The sequence below is a fragment of the Egretta garzetta genome, unplaced genomic scaffold (genome assembly GCF_000687185.1).
Source record: "Egretta garzetta isolate BGI_Z169 unplaced genomic scaffold, ASM68718v1 scaffold251, whole genome shotgun sequence".
NCBI lineage: Eukaryota > Metazoa > Chordata > Aves > Pelecaniformes > Ardeidae > Egretta > Egretta garzetta.
In genome coordinates this window covers 1,622,191-1,645,746 of record NW_009258952.1, presented here as the reverse complement: position 1 = coordinate 1,645,746, position 23,556 = coordinate 1,622,191, and the positions used below count along the sequence as shown (strand labels likewise).

Here is a 23,556-nt window from a genome sequence, read left to right as displayed (position 1 = left end):
AAGGCTCTACCAGAAGTACCATTCGTCAGACCGCAGCTAGTCACTCACCAAAACCCCTTTCTCCAGCAAAGTTACAAACTCCAAATGCCAGGGAAGTTCTGCTGTTTACTTCTCCCTCTCCTGTGCCATGAAAAGGATGTCCCCGTAATATACAGGACAAAGCAACTGCATATTGAGAGAGATTTTCTCTGTTTCTGATAGCCTCACTCTTCAGAGCCAAAGCCCAACAGCAATTACTGTGACCTTTGCAAGACTACGTCCTCATGGTCACTTTAATTTTTAAGCACTGAGTAAGGCAGCTTACACAACAGAGATTTCCACATACCTAAAAGGTGAATACCATGAGTCCCCACTATAACTGTATGAGAGACAGCTAGGTGACTTAGCAAATTGCCCAGGAGATTTCAGCTGCAAAATAAATCTCTGAAACATACTTGTGTCATACAAGGTTCATTTGCTGTTGCTTCTAGTCCAAGTAACATAAACATGGAAATGCAGCTCAGGTTTCTTAGGTTTGGGGTTTTTTTCTGAGTTAATTTGACTCAGAACTAGCACAACCACCTGATCCGATATGAAACAAAGCTGGAAAGCATTCAGGCAAGACCCTGAAACCTGCTGTCTTCCACACAGCATGAGGCTGGACGTGACACGCAGATAGCACATATGAAGTAAATGCCACTGAGTTGTGCTGCCATTAGGGAAGTGCAGTGTGACCTAGAGCTGTATTTGACCTTCCAGTAAAGCTGACAAAAGTTCAGGAACAAAGTGCCTCGCTGTTGGACTAAGTTCCCGTTCACCTTGCACTACTCTGCAACTTGCTCAGAAACCTAGGGATCCGAGACAGAAAAGCCAAGGACAAGGCAGTTCACCTCCTTGGCCAAGGGTGACTGCTCCCCTTCCATACCAAATCCTTAAGACTTCTGAAGATACTGCTCTCTTACCCAAGGTGAATGGTCCGTATGTGTTTCTGAATCCCTGCAGCTGTGCTCAGTACCTTCCCACAGTTCTTCCACAGGCATTTGAACATCACCTTCATGGAGTTCTAGAAATTATGAGTAAAGCAACATTAGCTGCATGGTAGAAAGAAAACCAAACCACTCAAACCAGATATATAGTTACAAAACACTATGAAGGTTCAGAGCCTCTAACTCTGAATTTGTAATGACGTAATAACATCTGTCAACAGCGTCATCCTACTGAACTCAACAGAATCCCAGTGAAAAGCCACAGGAGCAGCTTGGGCCAAAACTTTACACCTCTCGGCTCTTTGGCATGGCTTTTTCATTTGCAAATGCCAGTTTCTGTCTCCCCACTAAAGGAGGTAGATAGTATAAAAACTTCCTATGCGTCTTTGGAGCTTTTCAAAGAACAACTGATGAGCACTTCTCGCTTACTGCAAGGCATCTTCTTAATTTAATTTCTTCCTAAAGCAAGCTCTTCTGAGTATTTCTGCTTGTGCATTTTGCAACACTTTTTGCTTCTGCAGTGACAATATTCACCCACAAGCTGGCAAAACCTGCTTTTATATCATTCAGAAGCCGCTAGACCCTCACTTGGACAAGAGAATGAGAAACCATCTGTCTGCGTTCAACATTTTTAAAAGAATTTGTGTATAATCTCATTTTACTGCTCTTGTTATATCCTTTAATATAACATCATTGGCCTAAACTAAGTTATCATTGATTTAGAGCACAGCCAACAAAGCTATAACCTGCTCAGTCTTCAATATTTTGAAGATTCTGGAGACAAGTATTCTTAATTTAAAGCACAGCACGTGGTAACACACAACACAGATGTTGCAGAACTGTACAGTTTTTTTAAAAAAGTAATTTTACCCCAAAATGAAAGCTGCTTCATAAATTTTAAATTAAAAAAAACCTAAATAATTTGTACTTCACAAAAATAATTTTCTCTATTATTACAGAAAACATTATTGAAGAAAACATGAGGAAGAGCTTCAAAATACTGCATTATTATTCTATAACTTTAGTTTCATGTAAGATTAAATTAGTATATTCATATAAAGCTCGATTAAAAAAAGGGGGAAAAAGCACATCCTTAAAGTACATGCTTTGCTGTGTCTTGAACAAAAGCTGACTTGGTGCTTTCTTCAATTTGGCCCCTTTGGAACTACATGCCAGTAGATGGTAAGTTTCAGTATTTGCTAGAAAGATGATGATTAGAATATAATTTTTAAAAACGTCAGCTGATTGGCTTTTTAAAATACAAGCTGATTGTAGTAGCATGTGCTTATAGTTACTTGGCAGTCTAACATCTCCTGTTTCACAGTATGGATGCTAAGGGCTTTAAGATTTGAGGTACCTCATCATGCTGTTTGTATGAAAACCTTCTACTTTGGAATAAATTGCACTTAAATTCCCTTCATAGTTTTCTGACCTGGTAATACAACTACTATTCAAATAGATACAGAACTCTTTTTTCCTAAAATGAAATAAACTAAATACTATAATCAGCTCAAAAACCTACAACCCACCACCAACCTTGGTGACAAGATGAAGACTATGCTTATCATTTACATCTTAGGAATTCTGATATGACATCATGAACACCATATGAATCTTTACGAATGCAGAATGGTTTAACATTGATCTCCAGTTTGATGGTAAAACCAATCTCCTAGCTCCACTGTTTTGTGTCAATGTTAGGACTCTGCAAACCCCATGCATTTTAATGCAACCAAATGAAATCTCACTCAGTAGAAATACAGAATATAAACCATGCTTCCATTTCTGACTAGTCAAAAAATTGACTAATCAGCTTAATGTTTTATTTAAGAAATTAATGGAACATAAATGTTTTGGTGAAGAATAACTACATCAGTGGAAACTTTTAAGCGAGCAACTTTCTTAATGGGAGGTGGTCGCTAACATGACATGTTCCAAACACGAAATGGAAGAAACTTTAACGAGTAAAAGTAAGGTTACCGATCACTCTATTTCCAGGTTTATTCCTTCTGATTTTAGCAGCCCCGAAGAAGATACAACCTGAACATTTTTATTTCAGCTTCTAAAGGTGCAAAGCTGTACTCAGATAAAGTACCACGCTGGGACCAGAATCAAAAAACCTGCAGGAACCACAGTTCATTTACAAAACAAAGTTTGTCTGGGAATGTTGTTATTTATCTAATGTAAACATACGCCGTACAGAGCACAATCCCTGTGAACTGGAACAGATAGTGTAATAGATCTGTGGTGGGCACATAAATCAGAATATTCAAGGACAACTTAGGTAACAATAAAGATGGCAGCTGCAAACCCATCTGTCTCAACACAGCTGAGCAATAAGTGATGCTAATGAGTTGAACTTTAACTGAGAAGTAAAAGGCAAACCAGCAGACTTCTGCATTCCTACTCCTCCTGTCCCACACTCTCCAGAATCATTTGTCTTTAGCTTAAGTCAGCTCTAATTTCTGATTTATTATAAAAAAGGTGTCCTCCAAAATATTTATTTTGCATTTTAGCAAGAAGCACAAACATATTACACCCCTCTCCCACAAACAAGGGCAGAACAGTACGGGTCAGCACATAAGAACTTCTGGAGCAAAAGGATAAATGCAAACAGGTTTAAACAATCATTAAAACTCCTTCCTGCTGGTGATGAAGCAATTAACTGTCTCAGACTGAGCCAGAAACAAAGTCACTAAGGAGAATAAATTCTCTGTTTTTTCTTCTTGCAAAAAGCCCTTTTTCATCTTGCTATGTAAAATCTGTCCTGTTGTGTTGGGAGGGAAGGAAACTTGGACTACTGCCATCTCTTTGTTTTCTTTTTCTTTGAGTGGAGCTTGCTTGCTAGTATAATAGTGCTTTTTTGGGGTTAGTTTTGGACTTTTTTTTTTTTTTTACATTGTGTTTTATTTAGTCTGCTTTTGTACTCCTACTGAGGATAAATTTGGCCACTGCTAATACTGTATCAAAAGCCATCAGGTTTGATCTCTCTCTCCTCTTTTCACTCCATATGTTTGCACAGAGAAAGCTTCACAGTATTAAGGTATCTGACATGCTGTCAGACAAACAGCACTTTCAGGGAACAAGAAGTATTAAGGCCATATCCAGTTTTTGTGATGACATGTAAAGGCTGCCTGTTGCATTCTGCATACAAAGAATTTGCCAAAAGTAGGATAGAAATCCCTTGAATGGCCAGAGGCAACACCTTCTGGAAATCACTCTAGTGTTTTCTGAGCAGGAGGCTCTGTAGAACCTCACCATCTGCCAGCAAATATGTGGTGCTGATGGCAGCATGTGTGAGCAGTAGGCGACTAGGTTGAACAAGACATAGTGACTAGGCTAAGTACCTACTTTAATTGGATGCCAAGGAGGGATACACATACAGAGCTGTTTGGGTGACCTGTTCCTTTCTTACAGCAAAGTAAGTCTACCAACACCCTATCTGACCACGGGTATGGAATTTAATGTGAGGCTCACCTTTCTCTTCCTAGGAATGGGTTCATCAAAGAGAAGGTTGCTTGTTTCAGCTTCATCAATACCATCATCTGGCTGAGAAGGCGTCCGAAAAGCTTTGAAGCTATCAGCTGACAGAGGTGGAGATGGGGTGGATGGGTTGGACTGGTCACTGGGAGCGTTCCAGCTCCAGTATCCACTGCTGCTGGTACTAGAAGGCACAAATCCTCCTTCTTTCCAAGATCCATTTAGGGATTCTGTCAAGAACAACAACAGCCAGCATTGCAACAGTATCATGCATAAGGGCTAAGCAGCAACTTGATCTAAGGCTTAGATGCCATGTTGGTACTTAACTGTACGTGCAATAAAGGAAAGCGAAAGCGTTGGATGTAGAGAGGACAACCACATCTATCCCACTGCATACAAATTACATATTCTACACTTGATTTGTCAGATGTTTTTAAAAAGTAAGTATCTTTCTAAAAAGAAACGCTGGGTTTGGAAACATAACCTGTTCTGGAGCATAAACCTCAATAAGCAATCAGATATTGCATGCATGATAAAGGGAAAACATTCAAATACATCCTCAACTTTCAACAGGAACACATGACTGTGGTGGGGCGTCAGCACAAGCTCCAAGCCACCACACAGCCAACGGGAGATCCCCGGGGAAGGGGACATACACCCTGAGCCCTAGGACATGCAAAAACACGGCCATCATCCCACTACTAAAATACCAAAGAAAACCATAATTACACTCTAACTGTCTTCTAATAACCTCTCAGTGTACACAGCTCAACCTAATTTGGATCTCTAATTGAGGTGGTATGTATCCTTGGAAGGTTACCCCTTTTTCTTCATACATGTGTATCATTAGGCATCTGGTTTCAGAAGTGGGATGCATAGACACTGGATCACCTCCACACCTACTTGCTGGAGGAACCCCCTCCTCACTGCAGCAGTTCCCCTGACATTAGGTGGTAAGCACACCCTCAGACTAACAGGTTATTCTGCAACACGGTGTGTGGGAGTAACAGCACTGCTTTTTCAGTCTGAGGCACGGCTTGAGCCGTGCTTCACATGCAGAGGTCCTCAGGCGTTAGACATTGGCATGTCACTCTTCCCAATCCCTAAAGGGCTTCTGGCAGGAGAGGAGTACGTAGCTCAGCAAAGGTATGGCCCGAGCGTGTCCAGTGGTGCAACCACAGGGTTCTCACAGGGCTCGGGTACGTGTGCAGGGATGGTTTAGGTGCAGTTTCTCCCTAACTCAGGCATTGGAAGCTTTTCCCAATCACACCATAGGTGGCTGAGTACTGTGCAATATCTGACTTTAGAGTTGGCAAGCAAGTAATATCTTATCTGATTGAGAAACGTTATTTAAGTGTGAGACAGGAGTCTTTTCAAGTCAGCGCCTGCCTGTAAGAGTTCTGCAGAAGTCACTCCTTCATTCCTTCTCAATTTCTTACAGATAAATTTAACTAATGACATCAGCAAGAAAATACTGTTTACCACCTGCTACCAAAAGCTTCACCCAAAAGCAATGAATTTTTATTTTTCTTCTCCAAATTCATTTGGTTTTGGACAAACCCTTAATCATTAACATCAGCTGCTCACAAAACAGAATGCAGTGCTCCATCATGTAAGCACATGCATAAAAATACCCCCTTGCGTAGGCAGCAGCTAAGTCCCCGCACTTACCGATCAGGGCCACAGAGCATAAATGGGACCAACCGTCCCCACCCCCCCAATTCCTCTTTGGAAAAGGACATATAAATTTCTGGTAGCTAATAAGTTAACATATGAAAATGTCATGTTTTGGTTCATGATTACAGCCTTCATGTGACTGAAATGGAGGTGGTTTTTTTCTGTTGTAAGTATTTGTACTTGAGTCTCGTGCCAAAGCCAAGAAGTACATCTGGTATCAACTTGTGACCTTAGCACAGCTTACAATTTTCATTTCTTCAGAAAAACAAAGGAAGCAGCGCAATTTCAGCTACTACTTTCTGACACATTTATGCTGGTACTTTGTATTCTTGGGATTTACAGCTGCTTCTCACCTTGTTGAGAAAGAGATGTAAATCAAGAACATTTTTAAAGTAGTATGGCAAAGACTGAATGAGGCTGACAACAGGGAAACACTGGTTCTCATTACTACTAACAAATCTGTCAATGTAAAGAAGTTTAAAATATAAATAAATGCAACTTACTCTTATTTTGGGGCTCTTTTCACATTGCTGGAGTCGCGTGAAAGAGAACCAGACCAAATATTACTCAGCTGCAGGGAAACAAGGGCCAAACTCTGATCCAGTTAACATGGGTGATTATCCCCAGTACTTCAGGCACAGATCAGACTTTAGTATTAATGCTAATGTAATTTTTTTGTTACTTCTAGGCAAAAATCCATTTGTTTAAACAAATGTTCCTTTAATTACACTGCTACTTACTTCCCCTTTTTGGAAAAGGATGTAGAAAGAATTCATCATTAGTACATTTGTAGCTCATATTACTAAGATCAGAGCCTAGCCTTGCAACACCAATTGAGCTTTAAATTATCAAATCTTTACACATTTACTGAAGTCTTTAATAAGTCTTCACTCACGCAAAACTAAGATATTCAGGGAGAAGGTGCCCAACAACAGCTTCAAAATCTTGTCTGTGACTATGGAAAACACGTGAATTACTTTTTCAGGCTTGTCTTCCCCGGGAAACAAGCAGACAAGTTATGTGAAGAAATATCAAAGAGCACTCAGGCTGCATGAAGAAATATCAAAGGCAGTTAACAGCTACCATTTACCTATTAGCAATTCAAAAGGGCTTGTTTGGAAGATCTTTCCAATCCACAGCTGCTAGCTAGCATGTGGCTGCTGGTTCTCAAACTGCTTAAGGTGGCAGATACTGCCTTGCCCCATACAACAGCAGCTCCCCATGACCAGGGATGCAATGTGGGACACGCGCGTGCCTCGGCCACTCCAAATCCCCACCTGGCACATCAGCCCAGATCCACCTTCATCTGTGGTTTCGGCTGAGAGCTGGAGCAGCTGGAGAGCAGGTATGGTTTTTCCCTTCCATTGGCCTTCCTTGGCGGCTGGCAACCTCCAGGTGGGACAGTCACTGGGGATGTCACCACCAGAGGTTTCCCAGGGCTCCTCAGAGCAATGATACTCTATAAATGCTTCTGGTTTTAAAATTTGGTAGGTGTGTGGAAAGCACACAGGCAGGAGCCATGGGTGTTCATGGCTAGACTTCCAGCTAAATGGATAAAATTTAAGTTTTCTGGAAAGAAATGAAAAAACCCACACTATTTGTTCAAAAATCTTGAAAGCTGGGACGTTCCTCATGGTACAGATTCCTTTTAAGTACAATATCATTCAGTGGCTTGCTCCTGCTTCCATGAAGAGCTGCAAAGACTATTTCCCTATTAACTTCCAATCAGTTAGTATCCCTCAAAGTACTCCAATTATTTACAGTAGAAGGGCATTTAGCATCGATTTAACAGTTAAGAGTAAGAAAAGCCAGTCATACAAACAATGCTGAGACATCCTAACAAGGGTGTCCTAATTTAAATTATTCCTTAAAATCTAACACACTTAAAAATTTCTTGTAGCTCCAGTCAAGCTTGCATGGAGTAATTATGTTTCATTAGCAATCTCATTATTACCACTAAGTTAGATTTATTTTTGTGTATCTTCTGCTATAACGTGAATGGAGTAGTCTTTTAAGGGATTATGGATTTGATGGTGGGCTATCAGAGAGTTACAAAGGGCACAAAGGAATTGAGGGTCTAATCCTGCAATGGCAGAAACAGACCTGTCGCTGTGCAGACTGCTAGTGCATGGATTCCCAGCTGAGGGCTATGAACTGGAGGTGCTTTGCCTCACCATAGTGTTGAGTAAAACCCAATCTGATTTCCATGGGGTGGGGACAAGAACAACTGCTGTCATGTTTACTGCGTAAGCGCAAATGTAAATAAGCTGTTTGGAAAATTAGGTCAGGAGACCTTCTGCAGTGCTCATGTCCCATTTATGAAATGGGCCATCTCCGGTCCCATGAACTGAAGCCGCTCGATGGTTACGGAAAAGGTTTCTTCTCATTTCTGCCAGTGTTAAGCCAAAAACCTCTACTATGTTGGGGCAAGGCTCACTCAGTATGATCCCCAGCACGCATGGGCTGCTGCCAGAAGACAGCGTTTTGCCCTTTGTCCTCCACCATGGCCACAACTGGAAACAAGCCCCCGCATACCCGGCCCTGGCACCCCTGCCCGCAGTCCCTGCCCAGGCGCTGCTCTGAAGGCTTACCATTGGGTCGGACAGGAGGGCTGCGGACCAAAGGGCTGGTGGATAAACTGGTGAGTACCATGGCTGCTGTTACTTTATCCATGTCCAGTTCTTCTGAAGATTTTCTGAAACACAGTGAATGGGAGGCAGGAAACACATTAGCAAATACTTAACTATTTTTAGTTTCGGGTTTTTTGTTTGTTTGTTTCTTTTTCTTTTTTTTTTTTAAATAACAGACCAAACCCTAAGCCAGTAACAGAAGCAAGCCACCAAGCAGAGTTCTCAAAGCTTTTGTCTTCTGGCAACCTGAGCATACCAAGTGGCTACTTTAAACAAACCAGCTCAGCCTAAATAGGAAAAGCAGTGGGAAAAGAGAATACATCTTTTTATAAAATCATCGGGATTATTGTGACCCTCCATTAGTTTGACCCTGTTCCCTTTTTTCAGAATTTCAGGCAATTTCAGTGCCTGTCTTGGACGAAGACATAAAGATGCAAAACCAGATAAGATTACCAGTAACATTAATAACACACACTAGTCTCTGTGGGGTGAGGAAGAAGTATGAACTGGAACTGAGGGGTGTGATTTTTTTCTTTGTTCCTCCCACTTAACACTAACCTTTGTGTATGCTCTCCAAAAGACTGATCCTAAATTTTTCCTAATCAGATTATACACTAATTATTTAAAATAATGAATAAAGTGGCAGAAAACCAGTGTGTGTGTGTGTGTAAGTTTCTGCAGGTGTGATGGATGCCTGAGCCAGCGGGACAGTGCACAGAAAGAGGGGACCTGTCGCTGCCTCAGATCAGCCTTGCTGGGAACCGGCTCTAAGTCACTGCTTCGATACATGCAGTTAAGACCAATGAGTTCTGGGGGCGGGGAAACAAAAAAGCCAAAATCAGGAGAGAGGCAGAGGAGAGGGCATGGAGAAGGGGTAATAAGGGAGAGGAGGGCAGCTAGTTTTCTGGGGGAGGGAGGAGAGGATTTCGAGAGAACGGATGCATCCAGAAACCAGGCTTCAGTGACCCCACTGCTCAAGGAGCAATGGGGTTTTTTTAGACAATGCAGATTTTTCATTGGCTGTAAAAACGTACATGCTACCACTTTTTTTTCTTTTCCCCCTCCAGAAGTAACTTTTCCTGACAGGTTAGCAGTACAATGTACAATTTCTGAAGAGTGAATGTACCAAAACAAAACTACTAAAGCCACTAGGTGTAGCAGACTTTAGCTTTCCAACCCTGTGGGACAGTGGAACCCAAGCAGACAGCTTCTTGTAAATATTTGCTTTCAAACACACAACTGATCATCCAAGATCATCTTCTCATTTACTAGCAATCAAGTTAAATTTGTTCTTACAAAAGGATGTATTATCCCCTCTCTATTTTGCATTGTAGGGTTTCTAGAATTTCCTCTGTGCCTTGCCAGGAACTCTACTTAACCATCAGGTTGAGTCTTTATTTAAAGCCCAATATAAGAAGTGTTCAGCTACCTGATGTCTTCCATCAACTGTTGATCAGTAAGTCACCAAATCACCATGCTGCTTGCAGTCCCCCCTCCTAGAATCCCATTTCACCCATTAGTTTACAGACTCATTAACTGGAAACGATGCTACAGTCAAAGCCTCTCGATGTTGTAGTGAGCAAACCTCAAACTTGTCCATGAAACAGTTCACAGCTGCTTTCTGGCTGATGCAAAGGCCCATGCAGATGCCGATGAGCACTCTCCCATGCCGCACAGCAGCTTAGCTCTCATGACTGCCTTTTGCAACACATCAGTGCCTGGAACCAAAATGGTGATGATGGTTTCTGCTGCCTTCTGATTGCATCCCTCCTTTCCTTCAGCCAAGGTTTTTGAAAAGAGTGCAGCAGCCATATGGTCATCACCGAGTACTGGAAAGGTCTTGGTATCTGCTATAATCAGCCAATACCTAAATCCATCACCCATCAGGTCCTCTCGCCGGCAGAGTAGTATTTCACTCAGAATGCCAAATTCCTCCGGGTCCAGAAGACTTTTCCTCTAGGATGACGTGGAGATGCTACATTTTCTGGAGACCAACGCTGTCAGATGATTTTCCAATTGCCTAATATGCCCAGTATGAAAATCCACTCTGTGAGAAGCATTCAGCTGCTCTGCAGCCCACTCCTGCGAGACTACACCGACTGTCCTTAGTCCTCTACTCAGCTGTGGATGAACCACTAATATTTGCACTTCTGCAACACATGAGGACAAAATGCTCACAGGTTCCTGATATGCTGGAGAAGCTGATCCCTAGCGTTTGCAATCAGCCTTCCAACAAGGCTCTTCTGTGTGCGTGGCAACAGGGCTAACGCGCTCCCGTCCAGGCCTCTGCAGAATTGCAAAATCACACTACAGCAGTTGCTGCAAGCGTTTGCCAAGTTGGTGTCAAGATGTCAGAGTCCAGACCCAGAGCTAATCCCAAAGTTCCTCCAAATAGTCTATAATTTTAACTTCTTCCAGCTCTTCTGTATTGATGCTTCCTCCCCGCCAAAGACTCAGACTGCTGCTCTGAAAAACTAACTTTTGCTCCGAATAATTTTATCAATAATGCCCTAAAATTGTCAGCATTGGCATCCATGCCCAAGGTTAAAGTTTTCACAGGTAGGCAAAGGACAGGAACAGTCATGAGCCCCCCTGCCATTTCTAGCAATGCAAAACCACACTCTTGCAATTACTGGAATGCTTTTTTCTACCTGATCCAATTGAACAGGTTTTCAATATGGAAAGCCCAAATAAACAAAAATTTGAACATTTTTTTTTGCCCATTTTGAATCACAGTCATTTTTACTACTTACTGCTCCTCCCCTGCATCCAGCAAACAAGGAATGCTCTGCTCGTACTTCCCAGCCACAAGAATCTTAGCAGCTACAAGTGTTGGCTTATGTGACTCTGCTCCCAAACACATTTTTACAGTTTGGCTCATAAATGTAAACACACATATTTCACAGATCGCTCAGCCAGCACCGCTGCAGCCACAGCAGCCTTTGAGAGAGAGGCAAAGCATAAAACTGAAGACAGGAACCACTTAAGCCATCTGCATTTAGTCAGCAATCACATGTGAGTCGATGCCTTCAGATTGCCCCAGTCTTTTCCAGCTTTCTCCACTGGGAAGTCGAACCTGCACACAGCTGTTCAACAGTATTTGCGCTCAGAGGGGAGAATAACTTGTTTGTTGCACAGTGACTGTTCGCAAACCATTTATTCCACCTTTGCTAAGGTGATTTTCTGCAGACTGAAGTTCTAATCCCTGATGTTGCTTATACTGTTACTAAGTGTAATGAAATCTAAATCAGTTGTGAGATCATCTCTACATTAGCTATGAAGATTTCTTCTCTCCTCTAATCCCGCATCCTGGTCTCCAAACGCCGTTTCCCAACTTCTGGATGGGTATTACTTCTGTGAGACCAAACAGTTTTGGATCCTTTATTTCCAAGTCTTTGTAAATCCAAACACATGCCAACAGCTAAATTATAACAAACCAGCTGGGACACATGAGTAGAACTTAGAGAACCTTGGGGACAGATCTTTTACCAGATCTGCTTCCTCAGCAGGGAGAATGGTTTCACTTGATCCCTGCAATACGCTAACCTAGCCAGCCTAGTATTCAAAATTGTCCTTTTCTTTAATAGCCAAGTTCAAATTAAACTTAGTTATTACCCTCACTCTTGCTCAATCCTCTCCTTGGTTTTGCTGGTGAATTTACTGATTTTTTGATAATCATTTCACGGTGTTAAAGAAACTATCACATCTCCCTCAGTCAGAGCTCTCTGCAAGGAAAGGCTGAATCTAAGCTCAAAGAGATGAGTCAAAGAGGGTCCAAGGCGAGTCCAAGGCTATGCAAGCATCCCAAACCAACACAACATCCGACCTCCTGCTGTTCCATTTCCTCAGCTGGTAGCTGACTCCCCGTGGGGCCAGTATTTCCTTATGGGACTGAATCCATGGTTTAAGCTCTTGGTGCAATTCTTCCCCACTAGCAACTTTCTGGCAAAGGGTGCACAGGTCCTCTTCTGGCCACTGTCACCTTTGCACTCCCTCCTAAATGTTATTCCCATCTGGACACACCCATACCACATCTCTGTTTTTTCTTCTAATCCTTAGAAATCCATATTTTATTCCAGTTTTGAAGTCTTTAGTCTATTCTTTATTATTTGCCTGGCTTAGATCAAAAAGCCTGCATTCTTCCTCTTGGAGAGACTGCATCTTATGTCAGTACTTTACCCGAACATATTTTAAGGGTCCTGGAGAATATTCTTAGAGCAGAGAAACTCGTAGTGGTAGCAAGTGGGTTTGACCTTGTTCAAAAGGACAACTAAGTTCATTTTAAGCAAAGAGAAAATAAAAACCAGACAGATTTATTCTCCCTGCCCACAACTCCAAAGCTTTCAGTTAATTCCCCGATCAGCAACCTCTAACTCCAGCACAGCGATGCTCAAAGCAATGATTCACGGGTTCACTGGATGGGAAGTGCCCTCCTGTGCTCCGGAGCTGCCCCGACACAGCCTGAGTGCGGACCAGGCAGCATTTCTTCACCAGGGCTCTACCTCTACCAAGAAGGTGGCGGGGGAGTGGGGGCAGCAGCACCCTGCAGCTGGCAGGACCAGGCTGCAAGGGGGCAGAATCTCCAGCACCGGGAGATGAGCCCACAGAGAAGGGAAGGGGAAGGGTATTTTCGATTACTTCAAGTGGAGGTTGGCCACAGAAGTTCATGGTCACAGACCCAGCCTTCTCCTCCAAAACCACGTCCCCCTGCCATTCCAGCACTGTTGAGCTTGCCTTTCCTTATCCTACTTTCTAAACGATAACCACCTGAAGCCCATATGCCCTAAACATTCAGATTTATTAAAAGGCTTACATTTTGCTTTGTTTTGGTAGAGGCATGTGCTTACCTGTTTCTTACTGCTATCCTCACCAGAGGGACATAGTAAAAAATAAGTAAAATAAAAAATTTTACCTAGGATTGATCAAGAACAGCAGCAGTCAGGCACAAAAATGCTAGCATGCTGTGTTACTTGGCTTCTGTCCTCCACCCAAAAACCAGCTTATAACAGTGGCTCACAAAACACCTTGATCTTTTGCGAAGGAAGTACCATATAAATATGCATGCATTAATATGCTACAACTAGGACAAAATAAGTCTATTTAAATTGCTCTCTCCCTCCCATAGTTATACTTGTAAATGCTCACAGAGAGACCTCCGAACTCTTACTTTGACCACCTGATATCACACTGAAGCAGCCATAGTGAGCACTGTATCAATACTGACAGATACACATGCTGTTACGGGCTTTTGTACACCAATAATATGATTCATCATATAATAAATCATTGTAACCAGTGCACTAGTAATAACAGAAGTACTTCCGAAAGAAATAAAAATCCTAAATTACATTCTACAGGTAAAGTAGATTTTAGGTTTCTTCAATTCATCACTAATGGCAAAGGCAACCTCCTAACAAGGAGCCAGCAAGTAAAGCCATGCATGTGGCCGTAACTCCAGATATCTTAAGTAACTACAACCACTCTTCTGTCTTGAGGAAAGATCTACAATATTGTGCAGCAAAATATTATTAATCCCTAAAATACCCTACATTTACAATAATATTTGGTTACCATCTAACAACTCAAAATACTGACAGTACAGATCTTGCTCATTGCTTTTAGGTTTGGTTGTTGATCATGAAGGTTAAAAATCAACCTGCTTGCCAAAGACAAAAGGAGAAATTACAGAGAGGATGATCCATATAACCAGTCCTAGGTCCTGAGCACTCTTTGGTAAAAGCTGTCACTTTTCACAATAAAGCAAAAAGCAAAGGGAAATATTTTCAAAGATTATATTAAATCATTACAGTACTATAATGATACATCTTAAAACTTAAGGGAGCATTACTATTTACACATCTAAAAAGAGAACGGGCGTTTGATATCCGAAGCACAAGACAAATTAATACTAATTAGAAGCTAGGGATTTCTGCCCTTGCTCATCATGACCACACACAGAATTAACCTTTTCCACTCTTAACTTTGTCATATTTGCAGACTCGTTCATATACAGAGTAATTGCCCCTTCTGTGTCTCTCTCTGCTGTTCTGGTTATACACCGGCAATTTTTTAGGAGTATCAGTATGACAGCGACTAGAAATTAATTATGATCAAAATCTGTATTATACTAATATAGGAACTTTTCTTCTAAAAAACGTATATACCTGAACATCTCGAGATAAAAAAGAAAGTGCTTCAAAGGCCACCTCAAAGCTCTCCAACACCCTCAGCCAAGCTGAAAGATTTTGTGATTCAATTATTCAAAGGACCTTTGGAAGTCTGACTGGTCTGTTAGAGGCTGAGGAGAGTTGATAGAGCCATCAGTGATGCAGATACAGATTTTCTATCTGGACTGTAATGGTTTAAAGACAATAAAAAGTCTCTGCAAATTTGTTGTATCAGAGTGGTTCTCAGCATCCTGGAGAAGAAAATACATTTAACAGAAGAACTGAAGAGAAAGTGGTGTGCAGTGCAGGCGTGTTTCTCGAAGGCTCTTATTTTTCCTTGCATCAGACAATGCATCACCCTCCACTGCACCACAAAAAGAGAACTCTGTAGAGACAGGTATTTCTCTAGCCATTATCAAGAAAAGCACTGACAGAAAATAATCCATTTGTTTTTTACAGCCATTCTGTAGATTTAGATAACCAAGAAAATGCAATATCTGGCTGTAAAAGCTAGCCGACATACTCTGCCATACACAGGGATTTCGCCTGTCTCTCTTTCTGCCACCCCTGCTCCTCTGCAAGCCCCCAGCCAGATTCCCAAGCCAGGCCCATCCCCAGGGAGCACCTGGAGCAACCCCTCCCAGTGCCCCTCTTGTCCCTACAGGGTACAACCCAGGGATGCTACCCTGGCTGCTCTGTAGGCTGCCACCACACCAGACCTCTTCGGGGAGCACTGGCAGAGCTGCACCAGCAACAAAAAGGTTGCCAAATTACTGCAATTTCTGTTGTCTGGTGCAAACACATCCCATGGACGCGCTCTGCTGCCACCATCCCCCCTGCAGCCCAGTGGCAGGAATAGTTGCTTTGCCCTCTAAGTTTCCCCAGAAAAGTCTGCTTAAGGCAAAGCCTGCAAAGCAGATGGAAATGCCTTTTTAATCAAAGCCTTTTTATCACTGCTTCTTAAGCAACTTGTCTGCCTTCCTTAAAGGCAACTGAAATTTCATACCTACCCAAATGGTAACAGGACTGAGCTCTAGGTCCGGCTCTCTGATTTGTAAAACACGGGACACAGTGTGCTGGGGGTGAGGAGGGAGAGGATGGGTAGTAAAACGTTGCTCTCATTATTGGCTGGTGATAAGATATACAGTTTTTAAATGCTCTGCAAAAATGGGAACAGCTAAGCAAGCCAAATTCAACACTGGGAGACACGTTGCAGTTTACAGGAATAATTTTTTCTATATGTTGAAATTTTTACTTTTCAAACAGCTCTGAATATCAGGAAAACTTATCTGGCACAGAGCCCTCGGGGCAATGACAGAAGCTGAAGTAGGAACGTGACATAGAAATATCTCGCTTCAAAACAGAGCAATCAAATAAATGGTGATCACTTGATAGATTATGAGTGCAAAGCAAAAATTAAATTCAGAAAGGAATAACAGAACCCTGCAGAGAAACAGTTATCCCTTATGGTCACCCACAAACCTTGAGGATTTTCTGTGAAGATTTTCTGTTCCATCTCCTCTACTTGAAAGGACACTTGCCAATGCAATAAACAAATCAGTTTCTATAAACCAAGTCCCAACAGCACCCTGAAGCAACAGAGCGATTATTCCAAATTTTATCCAATATATTCATGTTCATCTCTTTCCTGCCTTTAACTTGTGCTACTGTTCTAGCTTGGTCACAGGCACATCTCCTTTCATAAATGGGACTGCTTCTACTGGGTACTGTTTACAGAAAGAAAACTTCACAATTCTGAGCACTGATGTGTTCTTCTGGGACAGGGGCTGGACCACTTGCTACAGTCCCCAAGAGGTGCTGCTCAATGCAATGCAAATTATCGTACTGAGAACAGAAAAAGACAGAAACTAAAAAAAAAACCCAAAAAAACCCCCGAAGGTCCCAGATCATCAGCTGTAACAAGACTGTGCCAAGAAGTGCTGTGATGTGCTAAGGGGACAGCTGATGCCACCTGGTAACACAGAGGGAGGGTAAGACACCTTGCCTCTCCAGGTCGCTGGTGTTCTCACCACACAGCTTGCTGCCAAAGAGCGGCACCAGCACCGTCGGCGACCCTCACCCAGACCCACAGTCAGATCCACCCACACGCTGCTATGTCTGACGTCTCTTTTTCATAATGCCCCTCTCATTGAGCCTTCTACAAAAGAGGTTTTTTGGTAAATCTTCCTTAACAATAATTATTTTACCAGTGATTAGCTGAAGATATCCTTATGGCAGATGCTATGGGAATTTTGTCTTTCTCAAAGTAAAATGCAAAATGCAAGGCCAGAAATGTTTCCTTCTTCCCCCCTTATCTACTGCAAACTGCATGATTCTCACTTTCAATGAATTTAATTCTCACATTCCCAAAATACATTTTATAATATCGATGCTTATATACAGTCCTAACACATCTATATGGGTAATATTTAACACAATTTATCTATAGAAGGGGCCGTTAAGACAATTTTAAAATAATATTTAACTGCTTTTTTCTCCCTCCACACAATGAAATATACATTTTTTCTAATAAAATACACATTGATGAAACACTTTAAAAAGCCTGCAAGTCTACACTACATTTATCCCCTTTTCCTCTCACCAAAGAACCACAGACTTGCTGTCCTGCTGCTATGTATAACTACTAAACCAAACAAGACAGCAAGCACCTTGCTGAAAGCAAATCAGCCTCAAAAACGACAGTTGTAGAGGGCAATGAAGTCTCCCCTCAGTCTCCTTTTCTCCAGGCTAAACACGGTACTCTGTGGCCAGCACTGACTATTTTAAAGGAAGATGCAATAGAGATGTTCCCATGATCAATGTACCATCTCATTCCCATCCATTATGGATTTCCTTACACTCTGTGACCAGATTAAAATACACAAACAAAACGCTCTAGATCTTCCAATACATCTTCGATCAGCTATGGCTCTGGATACTCTTCTCTTCCACAGTACCTCCCTCCTCTGCACACTGTCCTCATGTCTGGGCTTCAGTCACGTTCTACGGCAAGGAGCACTGCAATCCAGTTACATTATTCAGGAGACAAATACTATCTTTTATCAGGTTTGATTTAGTTACTTTTCTTACTGGTCTGTTGTTTTCAAGCTACCAGACATGGAGAACAGAAGCTCTAAACGCAACTTGCTCATCATTGCTTTATCTGATACGACAATAGCTCCTAAAAATTTCCTTTTTTGACGTGAACATACACACAGTAACTTCAGTGCTCCTTTACACCAAGTTCTTTCTATGCTTATCAAGCCACAGTTGAGGATATGCTCCACTGCCAAGGAAGAAAAGGTAACGGGAGTTTGTGAAAGATACTGTATCGGTGAGCCAGAGACCCGGCCACTGTTTGATATAATTTATAGCAACCCTCAGTTCCTCCAAATTAAACATGAATAATATAAACCAAAGCCCCAGAGGCTATTCCAGTGGCAAGGAGCTGACTTCACCGATTCTATGCCACGTCAATTCAGGAGACAAGCTGATGTTCTGACTGACAGGCAATGTGCTGAAGAGCCAAGAAAAGATTGGGTCCTTCTGTTTTAGGAAGGACCATGCTAGATTACAGGCTGAACTAGATACCACTACATTGAAAATACATTCTGCAGTAAGTAAAACCATACTGCACGTACTCTACACTGTATAATCCCTTTCCACTGTGTAATCTCATTTCAGGTCACATGTAGTTTGCCATTAGGTTTTTCCCATTTTTCAAGCAGGTTTTGTGGTTTTGTTTTTTTTTTTTAATCTCACATTTACAGATAAGAGGTTTCTGTTGTTTGGTTAAAATGCACCTGAAATTAGAACTTGACATTATGAAATGTAGAAATACCACCACCACCAGATCTCCAGGCCTATCCAACGCAAAGTCTCTCAGTAAGGGCACCTGGCCTTTGGTCTCTCAAGAAACAAGTAAGGCACAAAGCCATCAGTTCTCTGAACCATCCCTTACAAAGGTTAAATATATTTAAGCCAAACACCAATCTTTTCTTCTTGCCTTTAAAACAATTGCTTGACCCTTTCAAAGATGTCCCTAACAACTTACTTTCTCCCACAGTAACCAAATACAAATTCATGGATGGCCATCTTCTCACTAGAGCAGAGAAGAGGTCGGTCTTCTCATCCCATGATTTAAACATTTCCTGCAGTGATATGAACTGAAGACACTTTAAAAATTGTGGATATGAAAACAGATGCTAGAACACAACTAAAATCTGCCAAAGCGTTCAAGAAGATGCATGTGCAGTAAGGAAATGGCCCTGAAACCTCTGGGCAGAGTAGGACCTACTAGGCAGGAGCCAAAGGTGACCGACACCGCAGAGGCACCCAAAGCGTCCTGGGGCTGCCAGCTTCATGCAGCAGTTTGCATGTGGAGAGGTCAGGGCTTCCTAAAAGCATCGACCCCTGCACATATGCCAAATAGCGTGTGCCTGTGACTGTCCCATAGATGCCAGGCAGGAATAACTGCACTCTCCCCAAATCTCCACGGGAACATTTACGTATCTATGTAAAGCAGAATGATTTCAACAAGAAAATGAGAAAGTCTGGACTATCTAGACTGTCTATTCTAGACAGCAGCCAGCGTTCACTGATGTCAGACACTAGGCCCCCTTATTATAGCTATTTCTTCATTATTCAGCGCTAACTACTGCACTGAAGTTTCTCCTCCTTAACAATCCCACTGATGATGATTTTAAAATAATCTCCCATGGAAGGCCCCTCTTTACTCCATAAGCAATTGGAATTGTTTCCCTATATTTCCTAACTCGGCATGTTCTCTTAGGGTACAATTTTCTAACTGATAAATGCAATGAGCAGCAATGGCAGGTGAATCACTATTTTGTTTCGTTCTTGTTAGGACTATTTGTTCAAAGTCCTGCATCCCAAATTACAAGTTAAAAAATCACAGAACTAGATCCAGAGCTGTGCTTTTAAAACATACCATGGGCACATGTCAAAGTGAACTTGATGTTTCACGCACAAATCTGGCGATGTTGCAGTTGAGAATGATCACGCTTGCTGAAATGGCATAAAGTGAAAAGATTGGCCACCATAGGGAAAACAGTGCTATGCACCACCACTTTGCATTACACTACATTAAAGATCATGAAGCAAGTTGCCATAGTTCACTTATACTTTACATGACATTATTGTATCTGTATCAAATCTTCAGATCTACTTTAAAGTAAATAAGCATTTTATTTTGGACCCCTTCACCACCAATTAATGCAGACATTAATTTATAAACAGTCCTAGCATTTAAAAACCAGCAGCAAACAAGCAGTGATCTGTGACAACTATGGATACACAACGGTTTCTCTTTAAAGCCACTGGGAAGTCATGTAAGCCCTCAAGAAATTTCAGAGTTCTGATTTTTCACCCTTCATCCCCTTCTTTCAAGGAAAGGAAAGCATAGCATTGCCCTGTAATGGAGAGACGGCAATAAAAAAAATAAAAAAAAGAGTTTTTATATGTTGATTGTATTTTTAAAATGTACGCAACAATCCTGGTGGAACAAATTGGACCTGAAGCTGGAATCTGACCCTGGAACTGAGGTGACTGCAACACGGTAATACCAAATAATCAGAAAACACAGGTTGCACAGTCAAGCATGTGGGGGGGTAAGACCATCTGAGAGCAGGGGAAGACTTATATTTAATAACCTGCAAGTGGTTATTACCATCCAAGTGGTAGAGGACCCAGAAAAAGCGGGGGACAGCAATTACCACCTATGGTCCTATCGGGACAGTGGGAGATTTGGGTAAACCCAATCTGCAAATCATTGCTTTGTCATTTGTTTCCAAGTAGTTTGTCTATGATCTGTAACATCATCATAGGGAAAGGTAACCAAAATAGATGCTTGTATTTTGAATAAAATAAAGACAGAACTTCATAAAACTGTGGAGATACTATGAAAACAAAAACAGATTAGGAAGTCTTATGAAACTTGTTTGGTTTTTTTTGATAAACCACTGTCAGCATACAAGACGGTCAGTTTAGATGGATTAAAACTGAAAGGACGTACTGGGAATATTTATAAGTACTCCTGATCTAAATGTTTTTCCAAGTTGCTTTTAACATTAAACATTCATTGTGCTATAATATGTTTGCTCTGTGAGTCCAGGGGTGGGGTTTCTTGTTGGTTTTCATTTGTTTATTTTTAATTACTTGAATGCTTTGCATTTAAAAGCACAAAACCACTGACATAATACATTGTAGCAGAAGAATGCAGCTGGCTTAACTCTACTGTCATCTTTAGCATTCTTGTCCAAAATTCAACCTTTTTTTTTCACTACGAGAAACTAACTGAACTGTAGCATGCAGGTATCAAAGGGAATTTGAGAATACACCGCCCAGCCTCTAGCTAGTACTAAATCCAAATTGTTCTCCAGTTTCTTCTGTTAGATGGAAACCCTCTCCTTGGTAATACATGTGTTTGTGTTAGTAACTGTTCGTGAAGATGTAACACTGTCGTACAAACTCAGTTCACATGAAATTTGTTCTTGTAGACTTTTAAATAACACTGCAGAGCATGTTTTTGCCCTTTTTTTTTTTGTCTAGGAAAACACTGCTGTAACTAATATTGCCAGCAATAATCACCAAGAGAAAAAACAGCCAGTCACTTATTGCGGGTCTGGTATTATGCTCATGGTATCCAGTCTCACAGTTCCATAAAGTTACTCCTGATACTGAGAGGTGCCTGAACAACAGTTATAGTCACCTGAAAAAAATCCAGAAAAAAACACAGCAAAAATTTAACTTAACTTAATTTAAGATACCTTCTTCATCTTGAAGACACCATCTTCACCACCTTCCACACTGTCCCCTGGGAGCTGTATTCTGTATTAAACCACAGACGCACATTGTAAAAATTTACCAAGGTCTTATTGAAAAGTTATGAAATGTCCATGTTACAGTTGATACTACTAACCTCATTTCTCCTGCTGTCTACCAAAGATAACACAGACAAGACGGCATCATTTTCCATTACGGAATTCAATTCTCTTCCTATTCCCAGGTACAGAAGTGAATTTTTTTCCACTGTTAGTCAACAACACACATTTTCCATCTTTTCTCTATTTCCATACTATTAGCACTGGCCTAACGGTCTAGTTTCTTTGTCTTTATATAGCAAACCTAGAAGCAGCTGGGCATGTGCAATGCTCCATCATGACAAATGAGAGTATTTACAGTCACAGAGGTGTTGACATTTGAAGTTTTTCCCAAAATTATTTAAATAATTCTTTTCACACACACACACACACACACACACCAGCAAATGGCACCTCTTTCTTCAGAATAGAGGGAAGTCTCAGAGGAGCACTGTTACTAGTTTAGTCTTAAAATCATACCCACTAGAAATGTAGGCTTGGAGAGCTGAAGGGAACTGCAAATGCAAAACATCCCACTTTGCATACTGTCAGACAGTCCATAATTTCCATAAATTCAAACATCACCTCCACCTCAACTTCTCCCCTGTCACCTTAGGCCCTCCGCCTTGGGATACTCTGCTCCGGTTTTCCTATACTCCCCTTTTTTTCTTAACACCAAACCTCCCCTAGCACACCTGCCTTTTACAGCCATCAGAGAATTTCTGGGAGAAAAAAACTCCTGCTACAATTTAATGAAAATTCAAAGGTGAAGATAAATAAAGCCATTAACAAATAAATACATCTTTTATTAAAAGAGGTGAAAAGGAATAGCTTCAGCCTGTGAAAGGCTGGCAGTCAAGGTTTGGTGCCTACTTAGCATCCACTTTCATCAAGTCCTCTCTGCAGTACTGGGCAACCACAGCCTCCTCCTCAGTGCTCTCCTGGGAGCTCCCAGTTAGGATGTCAGATACTTCGGACAAAAGAGATGTGGCCTTCACAGAGAATGAGTTACTTCTCCATGAGTCACTGTCTGAAAGCAGCATTCACCTGACGACAGTTTTTAATAAGATACACACATGACCACTTCTAGAGGCAGATTACATTGCTATCCTGTGGATACATTACGCTTTGTGCAACCTGGAGCACTGCAGCTAAACACTATCTTTGCAGAATATTACTGTGTTCTGAAAATTTACAATTTTTATTTAGGGCATAATCTATCTTTAGAATATCCATAATTTCTGATTTGTTTTTTGCCAGAAAAATTACGGCAACTGAATTTATGCTTTCTCTTTTGCACATCTCAATACATGGATAAAAACTGCAATGCAACTGCAAGTCCCCAGTGGAGCTGACAGCACAGCCTAACTACAGCCTCTTCTCTACCATCACCTTTTGGCTTTTCAAAATAGATGAATCCTATTTTTTCTCTCTTACTACCTGTCAACAATCTCTTCTTACACACATGCTACCTTGAGTCTCTTCCCCTCCTCAGCAGGTCACTGATTCCCCCGGCTTGCTTAGGGTAATCTTTGCCTTATTTCACTCCCAGCACCAAGTCGTAATACAGCTTGACATTAAGGAAAAGATGTAGGTAGGGAGTTTTCCTGGATGCACTACCTACCCCACCTCCTCCTACCTTTAAAAGCCCCCCTTCGCCCTCCCAATCCCATCAGCACGGTCTCGCTGACACGAGTGACTATGGAGGTGCAGCTGACAACTTGCCCAGCAAAGAGCTCCCCTGGGCAGCAGGCAT

The 23,556-nt window shown here is 41.6% G+C and overlaps 1 protein-coding gene across 1 annotated transcript in view; it reads right to left on the bottom strand.

Annotated features, from left to right (window-relative positions):
• Positions 1-23,556, bottom strand: part of ZNF704 (zinc finger protein 704) — a 73,066-nt gene that overhangs the window by 14,357 nt on the left and 35,153 nt on the right. The window contains exons 2-4 of the mRNA XM_009634472.2: positions 8,714-8,817; positions 4,443-4,675; positions 942-1,042 (exon numbers count right to left, since the gene is read on the bottom strand). Of these exons, the coding sequence (XP_009632767.1) occupies positions 942-1,042; positions 4,443-4,675; positions 8,714-8,817 (438 nt within the window). The remainder of the gene's footprint in view (positions 1-941; positions 1,043-4,442; positions 4,676-8,713; positions 8,818-23,556) is intronic.